At 40.8% G+C, this 21,709-nt stretch overlaps 3 protein-coding genes across 3 annotated transcripts; 2 read left to right on the top strand and 1 right to left on the bottom strand.

Moving 5' to 3' along the window:
* Positions 1-552: 552 nt before the first annotated feature.
* mrpl47 (mitochondrial ribosomal protein L47) lies at positions 553-3,168 on the top strand. The gene is made up of 7 exons (XM_061078288.1): positions 553-686; positions 1,575-1,723; positions 1,925-1,985; positions 2,065-2,161; positions 2,319-2,449; positions 2,660-2,755; positions 2,868-3,168. Exons 1-7 carry the CDS (start codon positions 553-555, stop codon positions 2,977-2,979), a joined length of 780 nt encoding a protein of 259 aa, XP_060934271.1. The 3' UTR covers positions 2,980-3,168.
* Positions 3,169-3,373: 205 nt separating this feature from the next.
* actl6a (actin-like 6A) lies at positions 3,374-11,482 on the bottom strand. The gene is made up of 14 exons (XM_061077960.1): positions 11,354-11,482; positions 9,937-10,013; positions 8,962-9,136; positions 7,526-7,626; positions 7,107-7,204; positions 6,894-6,988; positions 6,252-6,358; positions 5,818-5,907; positions 5,631-5,692; positions 5,216-5,330; positions 4,929-5,009; positions 4,515-4,610; positions 4,254-4,340; positions 3,374-4,018 (listed from the first exon to the last, which is right to left on the bottom strand). The coding sequence occupies exons 1-14, from the start codon at positions 11,376-11,378 to the stop codon at positions 3,938-3,940; spliced, it is 1,290 nt and encodes a 429-aa protein (XP_060933943.1). The 5' UTR covers positions 11,379-11,482; the 3' UTR covers positions 3,374-3,937.
* Positions 11,483-11,577: 95 nt separating this feature from the next.
* On the top strand, positions 11,578-15,485 carry aldh7a1 (aldehyde dehydrogenase 7 family, member A1). The gene is made up of 2 exons (XM_061077529.1): positions 11,578-11,632; positions 13,200-15,485. The coding sequence occupies exon 2, from the start codon at positions 13,205-13,207 to the stop codon at positions 14,831-14,833; it is 1,629 nt and encodes a 542-aa protein (XP_060933512.1). The 5' UTR covers positions 11,578-11,632; positions 13,200-13,204; the 3' UTR covers positions 14,834-15,485.
* The last annotated feature ends 6,224 nt before the right edge of the window (positions 15,486-21,709 follow it).

Genomic DNA, 21,709 nt, shown 5'->3' with positions numbered 1-21,709 from the left:
TTGATCTTGTAAATGTATAAGGATACACGTTCTAAAGGAGAAAATCGTGGATTAAAAATAAAATAATTAACCTGATGTTGTTGGGTAAACAATTTATTCATAGATGTTAATATATAAAGTTATTTGCAAAATCTCTTCGTCGCATAATCGACAAAATTGCACTGAAACTTTGCTGAGACCGCCCTGTTTATTTCAATTTGTCTTTACTTTTGTTCTGTAATTTTTTTATTAATATTAAATCAACAACCAGTGCAACATTTGAACTTTTTATTGCTCTATCAGGGTTGTCCTTGTCCCAAGTTTCAATAAAGTTTTTTTAACTTCCTCCTTAACCCCGAATCAGAAGCCAACTTCAATAACGTCAGAGTAGTTGCTTTTTATTCTAGGTCAACGTTATCATTGAGTAGAAACTGACTATAGAATTATAATGTAAATAGGTTATATTTTCACCACGTGAGAAAAAAAATACATGATTTATTGTAAAAAAAAAAAAAGGTATAATATTAAAAATATAGAGACAGAAATGCATGCTGGGTAATGTGGAGGGTAAAGATGGCGGCGTCCTCCTCAGCAGGACGCGTCGTGACTCTCTGCAGACAGTTTCAAAATGTCCTGAGGATTTCTTCAGCGATTAACGCGCAGCCCTGCGTCCTTAATGTGACCAAACACCAGAGTCCCGTTTCCAGGTGAGACTCTTTCAAACTTGACTTTAAACGACGTCAACACCGATTCAGACTCATTCATGTGAAGGACTCACCTGCTCCACATGTAGTGACCATACAGTCTATGGTAGTGACCGAGAAGTCTCTGCACACATCCAACACACGGTCCTCTAATGTAGAGAAAGAATCAGAGCTTGGTTCGTGAGACAACCTGCTGATATCTGAAGGGTTTATCCATTCACACCGATGGATTGACTGTCAGACAGATTGACAGGTCAAACTCGGGGTCACAGATTGTTTATGTTTCCATTCATAGTGTTGCTCGGATTGATCATGCTATATTGTGTAGTTAAATATTTATTAAATAATTGAAACATAGAACAGGAAGTCAAAGCTTGTAAAGAAATCTCACAACAATATAGTTTGCAGTGCATTTCATAACATGATATTACATATTTTTTAAATATTTCTGACTGAAGTTTTTTAATGTATTATAATAACTATTGATTGAATTATATATCATTATTTAAAAAGCATAGATTTCCCTTGTAGGGATATATATAGTTTAATTTAATTGGACATTAGTAGGGACTTTGAATGTCCTTGAACAATTGAATAATAATAGAATAGAAAACTTTCCCCATGCTATTTAAAAGCTGTGTAAAGAACATATTTAACTGTATCATTGTGCTGGATATTCACATGTGATTGTAAACAACAATCTCTGAAGTCAGTCCCTGTGGCAAAACCGAAAAGGAGGATGTATTGGAGGAAGAATAGAAGAAATCTTTCTCTCGGCTTCTCTGGTGTTCACTGAAGGAGATACTTCAGATTCACAATTTAAAATGTAGCTGGTAAAAGTTAATTTCAGGGTGGATTATCCCTTTATTGACTTGATTTTGCCTCCACCAGGCCAAAGCCTCCTGTCTGGGCTTCATCCTGGTGCAGTCCCATCAGTTCTGTGGTTCAGTGTCGAGCTCTGCACACGACCGTCAGCAGAAGAGGACTGGACGAGTTCTTCGACCTCCCTGAGAACTGGGGAGAGAGCAATGTGAAGTCAGGTACTACACTCAAATATTGTAGTTTGTAGTTTTAATAATAACGAAATGTAAGAAAGTTTTAATGTGAATTATGGAGGAAACGATCATGGTCATTTTTGGAGAAATCTAGGGAAGGTTAGAGTTTTGAAAACAATTTATAGTGTAAAATTATGAGTGAGTCAGTAGTTTTTCATACGGTTTTCTTTGGTCACAACATTGTAGGTGCACCGTGGACTGCCAAACATCTGAGAACAAAGAGCAACGAGGATTTACACAAACTCTGGTAAGGACGGCAGAGTCCACACTGCTTCAGATTATATAAACATCTATCTGCTGTGAGTAACGCTCTGCTTCTCTCCCAGGTATGTGCTGTTGAAAGAGAAGAACCTTTTGCTGACGCTCGAGCAGGAAGCAAAAAGACAAAGGGTTCAGATGCCGAGTCCAGAAAGAATAAGGAAGGTTGGTATGACGCGCAAAATAGTGTCAACTAACATTCGTCAGGTCGGCTTTGGTCTTGCCTCAAACAGATCAAGGGGGGCTGCGGGGTTTGTATTTGCTGTGTTGTGTGTTCTGGTGGTGGTAAAGTACGAGCTAAGGTCAATCTGCCTCTTCCCAGATTGAGCGATCCTTGATCAGGTTGGAGACGGTGGTGAGCGAGAGAGAGACGGCTCTGCGCCTGCTACAGACAGGACAGGAGAAAGGCCGACCGGGAGCCTGGAGGAGGAACATTTTTGGACACGTCTCTTGGTGAGGGCTGAGTCTCTATATCATGTCACCCACACGCTGAGAGATTCATCAGACTCCTCAGTGATAGTTTTAATTCAGTCGTTCAATCAAAATCTGAATGGATCTGGACGTGTGAAGTTTTGTGATTTCAAATAGCTACAAAGCAGTATGTGCATTTTTATTTTTACATATTTTAGTCAGAGATTCATTGTCATACTTTCTTTCTCTCAGGTATCGATTCAAAGAGTACGCAATTCCTTGGTACATGAATACAAGATACAAGCGGAAGAGGTTCTACACACCCGAGTTTGTCAGACCACACATGAAGTAAGACACTCGATTTTTGAAAATAAAGTGTAGTGGGGAGAATGTAGCTGAATTACATTAGATAAAATCAGTTCTTTTAGATTTTTCATTCATTCATTTTTCTGTCTTCCAGGCTGCGTTTAGAGAAGCACCTTCGGAGCAAGGCCAGGAAAGCGAACTTGAAGAGGGACACCGAGGCCAAGCTAAAGGAGAAGTTTCCTCAAATGAAGGTTTCATCATCGTGAAGTTTCCGCAATCCCTTGTGTTAATGTTTTGAAAGATCTGTTCAGAAGCAAAACCCTCTCCACTCTGGACTTTGCCGCCTGAATCAGGGCACTTCTTAAAACTGAAGGTGGTCTAAAACGAGAAAATATGTATGCTCTGTTATTTAATCCTATAGGATAAATAAAACCTGGAATATATTGGTCACTGTATTCTTACTCTTTATTAAAGTCCTTTTTTCCTCTGATTGTTTTAAGTCAAGTTTTATAGTTTGGGCATCATGACCTTGGATGACCTTTAATGAAACCACACTCACACCATGCTAGTTGTAAAGTAGGCAGTCACTTTTTCAACAGACTGATTGGACAAAAAGAGTATTTTCTTAAAAAGACTTTATACCCATTGACAAGCAAAACATGAAAATTAAATACAGATTTATTTGAGTTGACACATCATTGAGTACAGGCAGAAACAGACTGTCCTTTGCTGATGAGTTTACTTACTACACAGAAAGAGGCTCATGAAAAAGATATCGCCCCAAACTAAGGTTGTTCCTCCCAACACACATCCTAAAAACATGTTTACCTTGTCAGTGTTCTGTAGAAACCTTGCACAGTTAATTGTGTGTTTCTTACATCGTGGTTCCCCAAGAAAAACCTGATTTATTGACCTCCAGTATAAACTGGCTAAAACAAGACTTTGAATGTTCAAGGTTTCCACAACAACAATCTAAATTGAAGGCAACAAACAGACATTTATGACACAAACAAAAATAAACATTTCTTCATCGTGACACAGTTTAAATTGTTGATGGTTGTTTGATTTCTACAACAAAATCCCAGACAGGCATATGTATGAACTCGGTATTAAAAAAAGAAATGATACAAAACAAGTGATCCTCCAAAGATGAGTCTGGGGTCAGTGGTGAAGGACTGGTGATGCTGAGCTTATGGCGAAGACAATGATTGACAGAGAGAAAGATCAAGGGCACTTCCTGTCCACACACTGCTTTCCGCCCTCCTCGTACTCCTGTTTGGAGATCCACATCTGCTGGAAGGTTCCCTGGCACAGCGAGACAAAGAGATTTGGTTTAGACAAAATCAAAACTCAGCATCAGAATAAACATGACAGGATAATGTACTGTATCTTAAATGACTACTGCTTGGGGCCCTGACGATCCCTTAATATGCTCCTGCTCTGGAGTTGTTTAAAATCCTATCAATTTTGAAGATTAAAATACAATGTTTTTAAATGTGGATTTATTCTTATAAAACAGTTCTAACTGCTGTGTCCTTACCAGTGATGCGAGGATGGAGCCTCCTATCCAGGCACTGAACCGGCGCTCCACTGTCGTGTTGTTGGCGATTAGCTTCAGTCTCATGCTCTGAAAATCACAGATAAACTTGTTTAACTCTGACAGGAAGTCGTTTTCAGTGACCGGTTTGAAGCTCACACCACATTTATTCATTAGTGAGATTTACAGAACTGCAGTGTCTCTTTCAAAGGATAATTCTAAAGAAACAGGAGAGTATTTGGGATTTGCAGCACATGAACTGACCGGCGGTGTTTTCTGGGAGAGTTCTCTGTTCAGTCGGTCGGTGAAGCCCTGAATGAGCGTGTTTCCTCCAGTCACCACCACACTGCCGTACAGTCCCTACAACACAGCAGGGGAGAGTTTCTTATTAAGTCAATGCTGGAAACGGACACATCTAAGCATTCTTGGAGTTATATATAAGCCTTGTCTCAGATAGAGGTTTGCTGTCAACACTCAAAAAAAAGGTGTTACATTCATATTTTGGCTAATTGTTTTCAGGTAGAACAAATAAAGTTAGAGCAAGATACCTTTACCAGTAATCATACATCAGAGAATGATCCTGGTGAATAGCATAAGCTACAGTGATACAATTTAAACCAGAATATAGAAATAACAGTCCAGTTTAGCCAATTTAAATTGTAGCAGATTGATATTCACCGGTCGAATGTCGATGTCACACATTCCCACACTGGTCGTCACCACGTGGCCGACTCCTAACATGGTGTTTCCAGACAGGCCCTGAAATGACCAGAACAAAGTGAAGGATTAATGTACAGACATGAAACACTAAACCATGAGAAAGACGGACATTTGGAAACTTTGAACAACTTTTATAAAAATTAGTTGTTTTCAGTTATATTCAGTAATGATTATGTTGAGCCATTCTGGCCGAGGCTGCTCTGTTAGCTCCACCTTAATGGAGCGTGCTGATTATTCACACACACCTTGGCATTAGAGGGGTCAAACAAACCCTCCGGGATCTTCAGTCTCTCAGCTCCAAAGTCACAGTTGTAGCCGTTGGGCAGTTCGTAGTGAACCGTGGGCATCTGTGCAGCAACTCTGTGAAAGAAATGAAAGGAGGGTTCCCGTCAGTTACAGACATTGAGGTTAAATAAAAGGTATTTTTACATCAAATTTACTGTTCCAACCAAATACATATATGACACCCTGGCAAAAATGAACAAAAAACCTCTTCATACACTGACGACCATGTGAGGAAATATTTTTGTGAGAAATAATGGCCCAAATATTTTTGAGACTACAAACTGCACCACTTCGCTCTGTTAAAGACTCGTAGAATTAGTGGGCAGCTATTGAAATAAGTTAAAAGTAATGGGCACATCCATGGTAAGTTCTTACTGTTCATCATATGGAGAATCTGAGACCTGCAGCACGGACGCCTGGAAGTCCTGGATCACACACTGTAAAGAGGAAGACAAACTAGTTGACACACATTCATGAAACAACAAGCGGAGGACTCGCTTATCAGAGAAGGCTCAACACAAACATGATACTGAATGTAGTCACAGAAGAGTTGAGTGCTTACATTACACATGTAGTTGTGCCATGAGCGAGTGACTTGAGGTAATTTCTCTTTTTTCTTCCAACTGGCTGAAGATCCCTCCCGCACGACATCCTGTAATGACAAGCACGCACTGGGTTTGACACTCGCTCCTCTGAGGGATGGGGATATTAAAGCTTGATACAAACTGTGTGGATGATTTTAATTTGAATCAAATTTACCATTATTATCTGATTGTGAATTTCTGATTCTAAATCTATCAATTCGCCGATGTTATCTGTTCATAATGTTAACAGCATGAATGAGTTCAAACATTTCAATTACCAGTCCAACATCCACACCTGCATAGCCAATATTAGTACTGTTGTACTTACTTATTACAAAAATATACAACATTCCACTGCTATACACTAAATTGAGGATTAAAATAAGAGTCTGTTTGCGTTTTTGATTCTTACCTTTGATGCAATCATATAAGGAGGGATTATTTCAACGCTTAACTCTTGGAACAGCTCTCTGCACTGCATGCTCATGAAGTCTCCTGCGAGGGGCGACTTGACGATGCCTGTCAGAAAGAATGAAATAAAACACGACTCAGACCAAGAGGAACACAGTAAATCTCCACCTTGTTTACCTGGAACACAGCAGCTCAACACTGTTTTAACTTGCTCAGCGTGATGCACCATGACTGTAATTGTGCAATTAGTGATTACAAGCTCTTCAGATTAACCAACTCCTGAATCACTCTCCTGTCTTTGGTTCTTTGCAGCTCTTAAATAGATTCTCAAGGGGGATGGGATTATTAGAGATTGACAACATTCATCATCCACTGAAAATTCCTCTGGTCTAAGATCAACTCAGCACCGTTACAGAAGCGTGTAAAATGGAACATTTGTAGTTAGAGCTGACTTGAGAAAGACATAGAAAGTCTGAGGTACTTGTTCCAACCAGTAGATGGCAACATAAATCACAGGAGAAGAGCACCTACGTCAATGGAGGATGCACAACTATTAATCCTGGAAGTGTTGTATGTGTTCCCTCTACGGTTTATACGCCAGTAAGCAAAAACCTGCATGTTTATTCAATATCATTTGTCTTACCTTGCTGCAGGACGTAGCCATCATGTACTGGAATAGCTGTTGTATGTGTGGCACCGCTGTCCAGGACCAAGCCTGTAGACCGCCCATTAGCAAAGCTTGGAAACGCAGAGTCAAGGAAATGCAATGCAGTTCAACATGAAAGAAAATGGTCCCATTATCTATTAAATGAATAATATCATCCATTTCTGGATGAAGTGCAGCAGGGAAGGATACGCAGACAGCACGGCTGATTTACAAAGGAAGAAGGCAGGAATGTTGTAATGTTCAAACATTAGCTCTGTGAGTTTCTCCCGTTTCGCTCTCGTGTTCCACTGCAGACACAAAACAGAATGTTAACCCACTCATAAACCATTACTGTCAGCACCACACAAATTATATATTTATAATATTTACATTTCTCCATGAGGTGACGAGGACAAGCACAAGAAAATAACTCTTTACTGAACTCCGAGCCAAGTGGACTTTCTTATCCTCACCAGTATTTTACTAACTTTGTTAAAATTTAATGGAAGACCCAGACATCAAATATTAACATTAAGTGAGGACAAATATTCAAAACAGCATGAATATGACCTTTGTACTACAGGAAATGTGGCCTCTGTGTCGTTACACCTAAACAAAAGCTAACTCACCGATGCTTCGGACATGAGCACTGGATGCATACTGGGCTCAGACTTGAAGTGCATCTTGTAGGTGTGATCCAAAATGGCCTGGAAACTGTCCCAGTCTTCAACTGTAAAACAAGAAGGAGAGAACACCTGTGTCATGTCGCGGATTTATTACTTTCAACTTTTAGCAAATCTAGTTTGACTGGTGTGCAAGCAACATAAAATACCCCTCTAGAGCTGCAACCAAGGATTATTTTTATTATCAATTAATTTGCTAATCGTTTTCTGAATAAATCAGATAAGAATTTGGTCAGAAAAATTCCCATAGCTCAAGTTTTTCAAAACCCAGAGTTTAATTCAAATAGCAAGAAGGTGACTCCCAAAACATTGGTCAATTTTGCTCAAAAAGAAATTGTCGGGCACATGGAAAGTCTTTCCACAAATAAGTATAATTCATACTGTACCTAAACATGCAGTTACATATTTATTAGAGCCGGTTGGCTTGTTGATGAACAGGAGCAAATGTGGGTCTTTCACAGAATAAACAATGCAGAAGAGATTTGCATGCATGTCTACATTTAGGTTAAAATAAATCTTAATTCCAATTTAAATATAATTGATTGATTTTGTGTGCTAATATATATACTGATGTATACAGATTTTCTAACCCCAAACATGATAATCGGCCTCAGAAAATCCATATTGGTTGGGCTCTGTCACTTATAACATATATTTAATTTTAGGCATAGTCCTACAAAAAATCTAGTCACAAAAAACGTGTCTTTCTTTGTCATTACTGGGTCAGATGGTGGATAAAATAGAGCGATGATGAGCTTTTTTAGATAATTATTTGAGCACCAGGCACCAGTGTTCCAGGTCAGCAGTCTGAGGGGACGGTGGTCCCACAGTGCCGTTCTGCTGCAATTAAGATCGGTGTCACACTCTTCTCTAAATAGCCTGACAGCCAAATTGTATTGGACCAGATTGTGAGGGGCATCATCATCATCAGCTAGGTCAGTGCAGCAGAGCGATAGTTGCACATCTAATGTCTAGGATACTTCTGAGGTGACATATAAAAAGCCCCTGAAAAACATGCAGTTTGTTTGTGATGCTTGCAGAAAATTTGGACTTTAAATGTTTTGAATAGTACTGAAACAATTATTGGATTACTTTGGACAAATCTATGATTGTTTGATGAATGAATGAATTATCTTCCAAACAGACTAACAAAAATCAGGTTCCTACACTCTTTACTGCTAATGTACACGAAACCCATGAGTCCTCTCGCAGCACTGCAAACAAATATGCCTCAGTCAATTCTATGTGTATAAACCAAGTTCTCCCTGTATGTGATATTTCTGCCCACTTATCACTGACCACAACCTCAGGCATTGCAGCAAAGACACAAAAATGGTCTTTACATTTTAGCGCTTAAAAAGAAACATCAACCAAATACTCACTCATGCCATTCTTGAGCGGAGACATGACGTCCATGTTCTCTCTGGGTACCCTCAGCTGGTTGGTATCAATGTAATAGGAAGTTCCGCTTTGCTTGCTCTTCTCCCCGTCCGTCTCCATCGGTGTGCTGCCATCCTCTCGGTCCACAGTCACACCTATGACCGTGGGGAAGTCCGCCTGAACCGAGCCAAAACAACACAGGACACAATTCAAGACACATGCTCACACATCCAATATCAGCTTCCTGATAGTGACCCAAGAGCACAAATACAAAACCTATAACAAGTTCATCCAAGACCAAAACCATGCATGAATAAAATCCCATTTTGTGAAACACTGAAGGGGCTGAAGTGTGAAGCCATGCTGACTTGATTTATGATAACAAAAAGTGCAAGTGTTTGTTAACCCTAAAAAGTACCAGATTTTATCATCCAATGGTGTTGCTGCTTGTATTTCACAATTCAGAATGCAAAAACATAGGCTGCACACTCTAACTCGAGGGGTGGGGGGCTATGTGTGGGTTAGACTAGTCAGAGGTTGTATAACAGAGTGGAACAAAATACACTGTATCAAGCATCAACATGCTTCTGTCACTGTAAAAAAGGAATGACTTCAGGGGGCAGTGTTTCAAACACACTATGACCGGGTCTGGGATGCCTGTAGTATGGCATTTTCACAATTTTATGTAGGCCAATGACAGTACAGTCGGCTGAGGAGCAATGAGCATCCATTTTGACACTTTGTTCATCAAAATTATGTTATCAAAAACTCTCCATCTGTAGCACAGATCAAATCATAGCACAGATGAATCCAGACCGAGCGAGCACTCCAGAATGATCTGAACTCAATTTATTCTGTCTGTCTCCAGGGTGACAGACCTCGTTTCTTGACATTGACTTACCCCCAGAAGGAAGTTGAAGATGCACAGAGGAAGAAAAGACACATTGTTAATCAGGTCATCTGAGTGATCCACTTACCTTGGGACAGTCTTCTCCTGCATAGCCAGCTCTCACAGAATAAGAGCCAATGTCAAACACCAGTGCTCCCACCTCATCTGCAGAAATGAAAGAAGTGCAAATTTAGCACTATTTTTTACCACATTATAAAAGATAGGGGTTCAATCTTGAACAATGTATAACCAGCATTTTATTTTATCGGTTTTTCAGGTCATAACTTTATTCAGTGTGTTTCCTGATGTTATATGCAGGCCAATTATCCACCGAGGGGAAGTTCAGTACAGTTTACTTACCAATAAATGTCAACAAATATATAGTTCGAATAAATATCTAAGTTCAAAATTCAACTTTTCCTTATAGTTTAATTAAATTATCTCCCACTAACCCAAAAACGTTAGTGGGTTTTTGCTTACATTTCCAGAATAAATATTAAAACACAGAACATTACACCGAAACATTTCAAATGTTCATTAGATCAACTATGTTCCACAGACAAAACAGACCTGAAAATAAGTTGTTTGCACAAAGTAAATTCACTTAGCATGAGTAAACTCTATAAAGATAAGTATTGTATTAGGTTAAGTGATTGATCCAAATACTATTCATTTGTTATAAATTATCACATTTTGATGTTAAATCGCTGTTATGTATAAAGTAGGAAACTATAATGCTAAGTTTTGTGACCTCAGCTGATACTTTAGTATGCGTTGTCATGTGTATGTATCTGGTAAAAAGATACAAAATACAATCTAATAACTTATAATTACTTCAATTAAGATGCTGTGTGAACAAGTGTTTACAACAGTGACGTATTTCTCCCTCCAACTTTCATCACACAGCGCACTCTGCTTGGATCAGACTATAACCTGAATACGGTGTGTTACAATGCTATTTTAACCTGTCTTGCACCAGTCGAAAGTTACATAATAACCGATGTAGTTTTAAGTGCAGTGTAGTTAGCATTGCCAATAACAACAGTATGCATGTTGTAATTTTGATTGCATTGGATCCACTTGATGAAGAAGTTACTAAAAAATATTTGGGGATGTTTGGAGACGTGTATCTACACTTCTAACAAAGCTGTGTTTAACACAACTTTACACAAACAACGGGGTGCATTCAAGAGCACGACACTTTCATTCATTTCCTTGCTAGCTGGCCAGCTAGCGGCACCGAGCCTGGTTTACATTGTTGCTGCATAAACAAACAAAGCTTGAGCTCAAATAAAATGCATTTAAATAGATGATAAATAAACAAATTATCCGCCGTGTAGTGACAATAAGTGCCAATAAGAGCGTAGTTTTAACTAGTTTGCCGTGGGACTGCGAGTTAGCTTGGCTAGTGTGCGGCTAGCTAGCTACGAAGCATGCTAAAGCTACAACACGGGACAACGTGGAAACCCGGTCGGTTGTAATTGAAATCGCAACACGTGACTCACCGCCTCCGTACACTCCGCCACTCATCCTCTAAACGATCGCGGCAGTAACCGTGTCGGTGCCGGTGATTTCAGCCAGAAACGCAGCCGCTGCTCGGTGGATCGCAACAAAGAGGCTCCGCTAGCAGGGCTCGGTTTGATCTCCGTGACGTAGCGGGCGCCACACTGCTTCCAGCCCGCGGACCAATCACAGCGCAGCACACCGGCACTACTTCCGCCACGGGCACAGCGAGTTCTTCCCTGACGAGGATCGGACGTGGCCTGCGACAGCCCGACTTCAACGTGAGTTAAAAACTGTGAACAAACACGTAGAAAGTCTCTGTAAAGCGATCGGAAGCTGGAGGGCAGGGAGGGTGGGCGCAGCTTTTACATCAGGTGGCTGCTGTTAGTGGCTGTGAAGTGCAGGACCTTGAGTCTCGGTCGTGGATCTCGGTCACAGTGTCACTCACATGCTGCAAAAACTTCCTGCATTCACCTGCATAACTTGCAGCATGAAGGCTTTAACCGAAGTGAATAGCTTATGGTGCATTGGTTGAGAATCAGATATTGCGTCTGTGTTGAATGTGCTACCGCTGTAACATACATAAGATCCAGGGTTCACAACCTCGTGGTGGCTCTCTGCTGCTGTGGGATTAACTGCGCCAGCACGAATGGTGGTGCTGGTGCATTCAGCAGTGAAATAAAGTGATTTGCAGCTTTAGAATTGTGATTTTACAGCCAAATATAATCTGTGGAAACAGTGTTTGACTTGTTGGATGTAGTTTAAGGAGTTTCAGCTTTTTTTATAGCACTGTGAAAAATGTTTTAGTCATTAAAAGTGAGAATTCTTTTAATAACATTGCATTGAATACATTGTATTTAGCAAAGTTTAGTCAAAATGAATCTAAATCAACTCCACGTACAAAGTCACCTTTAAAAACAGCCCCAGTTGTCAACAGGCAGACTCGTGCACGGCCTTGAAGTTTCCTGGCAGGTGTGTCGAACATGTCACAGTTCTGTGAGTTTAGTGTGTGTCTATTTCTTCATGTACCCTCAGACAGGCTGCATGGTGGTGGGACCGGGGCTCCATGGAGGCCCCACCATCTGTTTACAGAACAACCTGTTTTTTTATCCTGAGGAATGTTTTTCACTGCTCTGACTGGGGGGGGTTTATTGGAAACCATATTACACTCTACTTTTATGTTAATTTATGGCCCTGAACCTCTTGACTGTTCTAACTCCCTGTAGAACATATGCACTGTACCCAGCAGTTGAAAGTGACACAGCTGATGCAACTTTTAAGTTATTAATCAAGACAAGAAAAACCAGATTCCTGAGTGTGGCTTCTTCCAAATGCGTCTGCTCCACGAACATTATAGTTTTCGCCCTGCAGAGAGTAGATTTTGCATGAAGACACTATTAACTTCTCCTTGAAGTCTTATTTATTTGTACATTTGTTTTACAATTTATTAAAATGTTTATATTCTATTATTCATTTGTATATTTTTTGTATGTATTCCCTGATACACATTCTAATCAACTTAATTGATAAGGCAATAAAGTATTGCATCTTGAATCTTATTCATGTTGAAATTGAAAGTACCTTTTCGACCTTGGAAACACCAGTTGACAGAACTAGACCTGAAATGAATCATCAAGTTAATTTTTGATTGATGTAGGATGTAATTTTGATTATAGCTTAACTCATTTTCATTCCAACATTCATTCATTTGTAGCTTTTCATAATAATTGTCAGTTGCCCGGTCAAATCTTTTATGTTGTGGTAAAATTGGGCTGTCAACGATTATTTGAAATGTTCTCCAAACATCTTAAACGTGAAAAATTAATTTTTAACTTTGTCTGCTTCCAGCACCAATGCAGCGCTGCCTCACTCTGACTTTTGCCCGGCACAGCAGGCTCCTGTTGAGAAATAAATTAGCATCTGTCCACTGTCAGCAGACGGCAGCCATGTCAGGTCTCCTCATCAACCAGCCCAAGTACGCTTGGCTGAAAGAGCTCGGCCTGTCTGAGGACAATCCCGGCGTGTACAACGGGAGCTGGGGGGGTAGCGGCGAGGTCATCACGTCTTACAGTCCCGCCAACAATGAGCCGATTGCCAGAGTAACCCAGGCTACCATGGGGGAGTATGAAGAAACTGTCCAGAAGGCAAGAGAGGCCTGGAAGATTTGGGCAGATATTCCAGCCCCAAAGAGAGGGGAGATCGTGAGGCAGATTGGCGACGCTCTGAGAAAGAAGATCGGTGTCCTCGGAAGCCTTGTGTCTTTGGAAATGGGCAAGATCTATGTTGAGGGAGTGGGTGAGGTTCAGGAATACGTCGATGTCTGCGATTACGCTGTTGGTCTGTCTAGAATGATTGGCGGCCCCATCTTGCCCTCAGAAAGACCAGGCCATGCTCTGATCGAACAGTGGAACCCAGTCGGACTTGTCGGCATCATCACTGCCTTTAACTTCCCTGTGGCTGTGTACGGCTGGAACAACGCCCTCGCTCTCACCTGTGGCAACGTCTGCCTGTGGAAAGGAGCTCCAACCACACCCCTCACAAGTGTCGCAGTCAGCAAGATCGTGGCTGAGGTGCTGGAGCACAACAAGCTGCCCGGTGCGATCTGCTCCATGACCTGCGGAGGCGCTGATATCGGTACCGCCATGGCGAAGGACGAGCGCGTGAATCTGCTGTCGTTCACTGGCAGCACCCATGTCGGCAAGATGGTGGCCATGATGGTGCAGGAAAGGTTCGGTCGCAACCTCTTGGAGCTCGGCGGAAACAACGCTATCATCGTGTTTGAGGACGCTGACCTAAACCTTGTCGTGCCCGCCACTGTCTTTGCATCTGTGGGAACTGCGGGCCAACGCTGCACCACAACCAGGAGATTGATTCTGCACGAGAGCGTTCATGACACAGTGGTTGAGAGGGTCGCCAAGGCCTACAAACAAGTCCGCATCGGAGACCCCGAGGATCCCAGCACCCTCTATGGACCTCTGCACACCAAGCAAGCTGTGGATCAGTACCTTGCAGCCATTGAGCAGGCCAAGCAACAGGGCGGCACTGTGGTCTGTGGAGGAAAGGTGATTGACCGTCCTGGAAACTACGTAGAGCCCACCATTATCACCGGGCTGGCTCACGACGCCGCCATCGTCCACACAGAAACCTTTGTCCCCATCCTCTATGTCCTCAAGTTCAAGACGGAAGAGGAGTCGTTCGCCTGGAACAACGAGGTCAAGCAGGGTCTGTCCAGCAGCATCTTCACCAAAGATATGGGCCGGGTATTCCGCTGGTTGGGGCCTAAAGGATCCGACTGCGGCATCGTGAATGTCAACATTCCTACAAGCGGAGCTGAGATTGGAGGAGCCTTCGGTGGGGAGAAACACACAGGAGGTGGAAGAGAGTCCGGCAGCGACTCGTGGAAGCAGTACATGAGGCGTTCCACGTGCACCATAAACTACAGCAATGATCTCCCTCTGGCCCAGGGAATCAAGTTCGAGTGAATCCTTGGAGTAGATAATTAAGCTTCGATGTTGCCCAAAAGAACAACACTAAATGTTTTAGGAGTGTTGCTTAAGATGTGTTCAGGGATTTTGAAAGGTCAGTTAAATGTGAAAAAATCAAAAAATCTAATCTATGTGTGCTGTTGAGTTTTGATATTAATCCTGGATTTAAGGTTTGATAATAGTTTTGAGTTAAAGGTCAAATACGGTTCCCCCCTATATGTTGGTGAGCACTTTCCTACAAGCACTTAAAGTGGGTTTGAGTGCTGGATTACGGTATCAGATACTGAATTCAGTATAAAAATAAATCTATTTTGGAATAACGTGGAAAATGTGCAGTTTTGCGTTGTCTGGATAATAGATTTTATATGTAAAGAAAGATGACCTTGGTTGCAAGTTGCCGAAATTCTAACAATCACAGCCTGCTTGAAAGAAGATGACGGTTTCAAGATCCTAAGAACAAACAATGGAGGTTAATAGAAAGTATCTGTTAAAACACTTGCATTTCTATTAACTACAGCATTAATATAGTGTTCAGCAATAGTATTTAAACCAGTCACTTTACTTTACTCTGCATCTTAAGCCCCTTCAACAAACTGTCACAATGTGCTTTTGAACAACAATCAATAAAGGCTTCTTGGTGACATGTCAACTGGTTCTATGTTTTCTTTCCTACCATTTTTATGATCTCTTATGTTCTCAAAAATTGTTCTATCACAAGCTGCAAATTTGGACTAAGAAAAAGACTAGTGTAGTGAATATTTTGGAAGTTGGAAATAAAAATGTACTTAAAATGAATATCTGAATTAAGTGTAATATTTTTTCCTAGACATTGTTGATACAGTTTTGAAAACAAAAAGATTTACCTTAAATATTAGTCTTGTTTTTCATTTCAGATAAGATATAAGTGGTGGTGCCTTACACTAGATTTTGCCTACATGGCTTTTCAAAAGACAAACCTGTGTAAATCTGTGCAGGACACCAGCAAAGAAGTGTATTAAACACTTCACAACAACCAGTCACATTTTGGGGCCTAAACAAAAACCTGAAAAAGTGCTGTTATACCTATTATAAACATGTTTTATTTGTCATATACAAATTAAACAGCATTTTTTTTTGCCCAGAATGAATTCACAAAGAAGAGTTAAGTGTTTTTCTTTTAAAATGCAGTCTCTGGGTTAAACACATAACGACTCCTGACAGGTACACATGTTCACCCCTTGTTTCAATGAGTTTTTCTTCAGGTCTTTCTCTCTCCCATCGTACTCAGACATACCGTTTGGGGTTAGGGTAATTCGAGATTCTATTTTCATAATGTGAATGGTTGTCTGTTGCCGTTTGTTTGCCTTGTGATATTCTGGTTACCTGTCCAGGGTTAACCCCTCCTCTGGCCCAATGTCAGCAGATTTCAAAGAATAATGGATAACGGATTGAGTTCAAAATCCTCTTTATACATTTATTTTTATCTGTTAAATTGATCTATATTTTCTACCTGTCAATTTGATCTACGTGGATCCTGACAACAGAATGTGTCCACCAAGGTAACTACACCCTGGATTCTCTGGGAAACATGTACAGTAAGTGGCAGGTGCAGGTGTAAATGCTTCACATACAACCCTCCTGGAACTCATCATAGCAACATGTTTATTAAAGGACATCAGGTCGTGTTTTCAGTCATTTCTTTAACTGTGGTGTTGAAGAAATCCACTCTGTCGCTTTAACAGAAATACTACTCCCATCTCCCATCCTCCATGCCCCCTCCCATATGCTCACCCTCCCACTCAGCAGCTCTCTGCCTCATACTCCAGCTCTGCCTCTCTCTCCATTTACTGCAGCATCTACACTCATAGCTGAAAGGAAGAACTGAAACCAGAGCGCTGTGTGCGACTCATAATCCATGCCGTTTAGGACGTACGCAGAAAACTCCCACTTCCTCTGCTACTGCTCTGCACTGGAGAAAGGTAGAAACGTGAATTGTTTTTTCTGACTGTGTCATTTTTGGTGTGCACATTTTTCAGTGTGGGTTCTTTCATCTGTGATGCACTGCCACAGAAAAATCTCTGCTGCCAGGGAAAATATAAAAATTTCACAATTGTAGATTTCCAAAGCGCAAAGAAGCCTTCCTGCTTTTTCTTTTTGAATATTTGTGTTTTTAAAAGGCAAAAGAAGAAGTGTGATTTCTTGCTCGGAAATCTGCACCACAATTTGATTTAAAATGGAGATGGGTGTGGAGGCTAAATGAACATCTCAGCCTCAGTTGCAGAATTAGGAGACACTTGACTGGTGTTTCAGGGAGCTCGTCAAACCTGTACTCCCGGCATCAGGGGTTGTGCGCTGCTTTTATGCAACAAGGAGGAGACCCCTCATATTCTGAAGCTGTGGTGCACCAAAATCTCAAATGAAATAATTATGAGGCCAAGTAATAAATTAATGATTATCTGGTATCACAGTGATGCAGCTGTGAAGAGAGGCTTTTTGAAAAGGAAAGCATTAACACATCAGGGCTGTTCCTCACTTCCTTTATTTAATTTTATCCCATACTTAACATGTCACTTCGAAGAAAACTTATAGGATGTTAGTTCATGCTATTTGTTGCTTGATGCAGCGCCTGGTTTACAGAAGTGGGTGGGATTCCCCTGGACTGAAACACTTGCATTTCTTCTCTTAGCACATTTCCTCTGCAGCTTCTCCCTGAAACACAACTTCAAGCTTCAGACAGATTCACTCTGGTGTTAAGTGACTCCTCCTGTCACAGGTGCTTTAACTGAGAGCAGTTTCTAATCCGGATGTTGTGTCAGGAAAAGTCTTGAATTTTGCACATGTACAAACACGAGGCTGTAAAAAGACTGGATACTGCCTTCATACACAGGGCTTATTTTACTAGTATATGAATATTTTTAACATGCATGTCAGAATATTTCAATCTCTAATATAACGTTGTCCCTATTTTTTCTTGTGTTAAATATGTGTTTTTATGTTTAATGTGCTGATTTAATGTGTTGGTGAGATAAACAGTTTTCTATTTGGAACTTTATATGAAAACACACAGTACGTCATACTGTTATGTATTTCTATCGAGGTTTGGGCAATAATGATTACATAGAATTTGTATTCATACTCACCACGTCTACTGAAAAGTGGACACCATGTCAGTGACTTTTCCGTCCGGCTGTATTAATTTCGGTAGCAACGGTACTTGTCCTTTGCCATCAGCAAACCCTGACTCCACACTTGGTGTCGATAGTGTGACTCCACAACACAACATGAGAGGCATTATCACAGAAATGATGAGGACTCTTCAGCAAGCTGCCGCTGTGACCGTCTCTCACGGGCCAACAATAGCTCCAAGATTAGACAAGAACCTGACATAGAACCGACAGAGTAAAACCACTGGTAGTTAGGACTTAAACATGACCTGAAGTGATCACTTCTGAGAGCTGTATGCATGAATGTAACTGTGGATCCACGTTACGTGACCAATGACGGATCCGCAGGGGATGGTGGCCGCTGAGGTGACAGATTTGTATGGTTTCGATTGGGTAAGATGCAGTGCAGGTACAGCCACACATTCTAATTTTAGCACAGAGGAGGAATAATTTACTTTTGGGACACAGCAGAATACTGTATCTGCAATGTGTTCACATTCAGACACAAAAGCCTTTTTTCCATCTTAGGAAAATATTACTTATGGTCGTAAACAGCATACAAATTATGCAGCATTTCCCAATCTAGGGGAAAAAACATATTGTACCCAGTGAAGAGATGGTTCATCAGCAGTGTTTGACTGGAGATGCATAATTTCAGTTGGACCGGCCAAGCCCAAGCTGTGCCAGTCAGCAAGTAAAAACCCTGAAACTGTCAACATCTATTTTCCTCATCACACACAGAGGGAGAAACAGAGAGAGAAGTGGTAGTGAGCCCAGCAAGGCACGCATATTTTAAGTCACTTTGCACTTTTCAAGAGGGCCCTTTTTTCAATAATCCATTATGCATAGCAGCTCTGGCTCTCCCTGGTATTTCTCCTACCTTCTTGACGTCAGTTGCCATTTGTGAGGGTTACCCTGGCAACGGCCAGCCTCCCCGGGAGATGTCTAGTGGATAAGACGGCCCTGATAAAGCCTTTTAAGGTTCTACTGTTGCTACACCTTTTAATTGCCTTTGATACAGTGGAAGTATTACACGGAGGTCGTCAGGGCGCGTCGCCACATGTGGGTAAGAAGAAATGGGAACGTGCAAATAAAAATAGGCATCGAGAAGCTGCTCCGGATTCAAGTCCCATTATCTCCACTTGATTTGATCACCCACGTATTGGGCTCATTTTTGAGTAGTCCTGTGAAACTGAATTGGACAAGATACGTCTATTTTTAGCCACATTGCTCTTCTGTTACACAAAAGCCAAGTGTACTGATCATTTTAACAGCGTGGCACTGTAGCAAGGAGATTATATGTGAAGAGGGGATACCGCATACGGCTTATCATAACGCCTCTACACAATAAACACATACATTTATATTATGAAATCAAATGTACCTTAATATGTTTCTGTGAAAATTACCATATTATTGTTATAGTGCAGCAAAATGAATTATTCCAGCATAGCTTTGCAGTACCTTTGCATATGAGGGGATGCAGAAACCTCTTGATAATCCTCTTGGGCGTAAAACCAACCTCGAATTCAAATATTTCCTTCAGATGCGTAACTGCTACTGTACTTTGAGCCCTGATGAATTTGCATCAATGCAAAAACAAAACGTCTCGTTTGTGGGAAACAATACAGTTGAGATTCAGACACGTTACCTGTTCCAGGCTCCAGGGGACTATTTATAGCCTCAACAACATGTATGTCTTTCTTTTTTTTTCAGACACCAGGGCTATTGATGTGCTATTTTTACAGTGTCAATTTGCTCCCTCCCTCCCTCCCTCCCTCCCTTTCGGTTGCCAAGCAATGGGCCAAAGGACCTGATTGGCCAAGGATGTGCATTTGGACACCCTGACTCTGATTCTCAGCTGGCTAATGAATTCAGTCGTGCTGCTCACTATAGAGGCTGGAGAGCAAATTCTGTCTTATGTAGTGCTTTTACACATTTTCCTGTAAAATCAATCCCTGGTCCACAAAAGGGTAAAAAGAAAAACATGTAGAAAGACATGATACGTGACTGGAGTTGAACTGTAGTTGCATTGCACGCTGCAGGATTTACATCTACCTTGAGCAATCATTAATAAATTTGTTGAGCAACATCAGACATGACACGACAAAAAGCTTTGGCTGACCCAGGATTACGTCATCTTCAAAACAAGCTATGGCAAAAGCCTGTGTGCGTCATTACTCAGATCAACTACAAATAACAGAAAATCAATCCAATGCCATGTTTACTGTAAGATCGTAAAGACTATAGGTCTCTGATAGATTTGTGGTTGTGACTCGTCATGTGTCATCCAACTTCTCCAAATCGTACTTGAGGATGTTCAGTCATATTCTGGGATTATAACCATTCCAATAAATTCTCACTTTCCAAACAAATGTCCATGAATATATAAATAGAAATGTAAATATAATAATAAATAATAGCCTTTTTCCAGGCTGAGCTAATGATCATTAAAGACAAAAAAACTTTAATCCCAGCTGCTCTATTGACAAACCATTTTCAAGTTAACACATGTTACCTCATCCTCGGTATGTGTTTAGGGGGTAATGGGTCTGGCACACCTAAACTGCTGTATATGTGTATGTGTGTGTGTGTGTGTGTGTGTGTGTGTGTGTGTGTGTGTGTGTGTGTGTGTGTGTGTGTGTGTGTGTGTGTGTGTGTGTGTGTGTGTGTGTGTGAATTCAATTAGACTTAATCTGACCCCATGCCACTCCGAAAGGAAACTAAGGGCTGGGCAACTTTCATCTTCCCTCCATTGATTATGGCTCGTGCAGAGATATGGAAAAGCCTATCCCACTGCTCCCTTTCATTGGACCCATTAAAAATTCATCCTGTCCTAATGGAGAAATCCTTTTCAATGAGCCCACCGTGCTGCGCCGGCGTGAGACTTGGCACAGCTGTCTCTCCTGGCACAATCCAAACCTTTCAAACCTTTTACTTTGGGTTTTTGGTAGGTTTGGAAATAGCTTCCTATTAATCTTCGCTTATCTGTAGCATAGTTACAGTAACAGATTTAACCTCAGGGTACCAACAGAAAGAATATACATTTCTGACATAAAATCCGTTGTCTTCAATTTAGCACTATATATATCTTAATCTATTGGTCTCTGGGTTATTTTATTGGTTCAGAAAATAATCATTTAATCTGTAAACTGTCAGAGCTCATGGTAACATCCAGATATATTTTGTGATCATTTTTCCATAACAAATTAGTTATTTACCAAAAATCAATATAGTTTTTGATTAACGTCAAGGGTTAGTTGACTTATCTTTGCAGGTCTATATATGTTCTAAGCATTTTAGGGCACATATAGGACATATTTAGCCTACATACACTTTGTATTTCTTTGTTCTGCTAATGCGCTTAGCCCATCCCTTATTGTAATGATAAGACACCAAGGATTTACAAACACATATATCTTCTTCCAGTATTACATATAATTGACTTAATTATTATTAACAATCATTTGAATAATCATTTAATCTTTTTATGTACTGTTTGTTTAATTAAATGACAGGAAACCGTAATCAGTGACACCCAGAGTGGCGTCTATAAGTTGCACATCAACAGTACCAAGCCCAAACAAACTGAATTAAAACATACGAAACCGAGAAGGCAGAGGATTCATCATATTTTAGAAGCCATTTGTTTGATAACTGACTGAAATGACACCCTCAGTACCTTTGTGTTATTACAGACTTCATCATAAGGTTCCTGAACAGACAGTAG

Source organism: Limanda limanda, chromosome 9, assembly GCF_963576545.1.
Source record: "Limanda limanda chromosome 9, fLimLim1.1, whole genome shotgun sequence".
NCBI classification, from domain to species: domain Eukaryota; kingdom Metazoa; phylum Chordata; class Actinopteri; order Pleuronectiformes; family Pleuronectidae; genus Limanda; species Limanda limanda.
The sequence above is the reverse complement of the archived record's forward strand: the minus strand, read 5'-3'. Positions and strand labels throughout refer to the sequence as shown.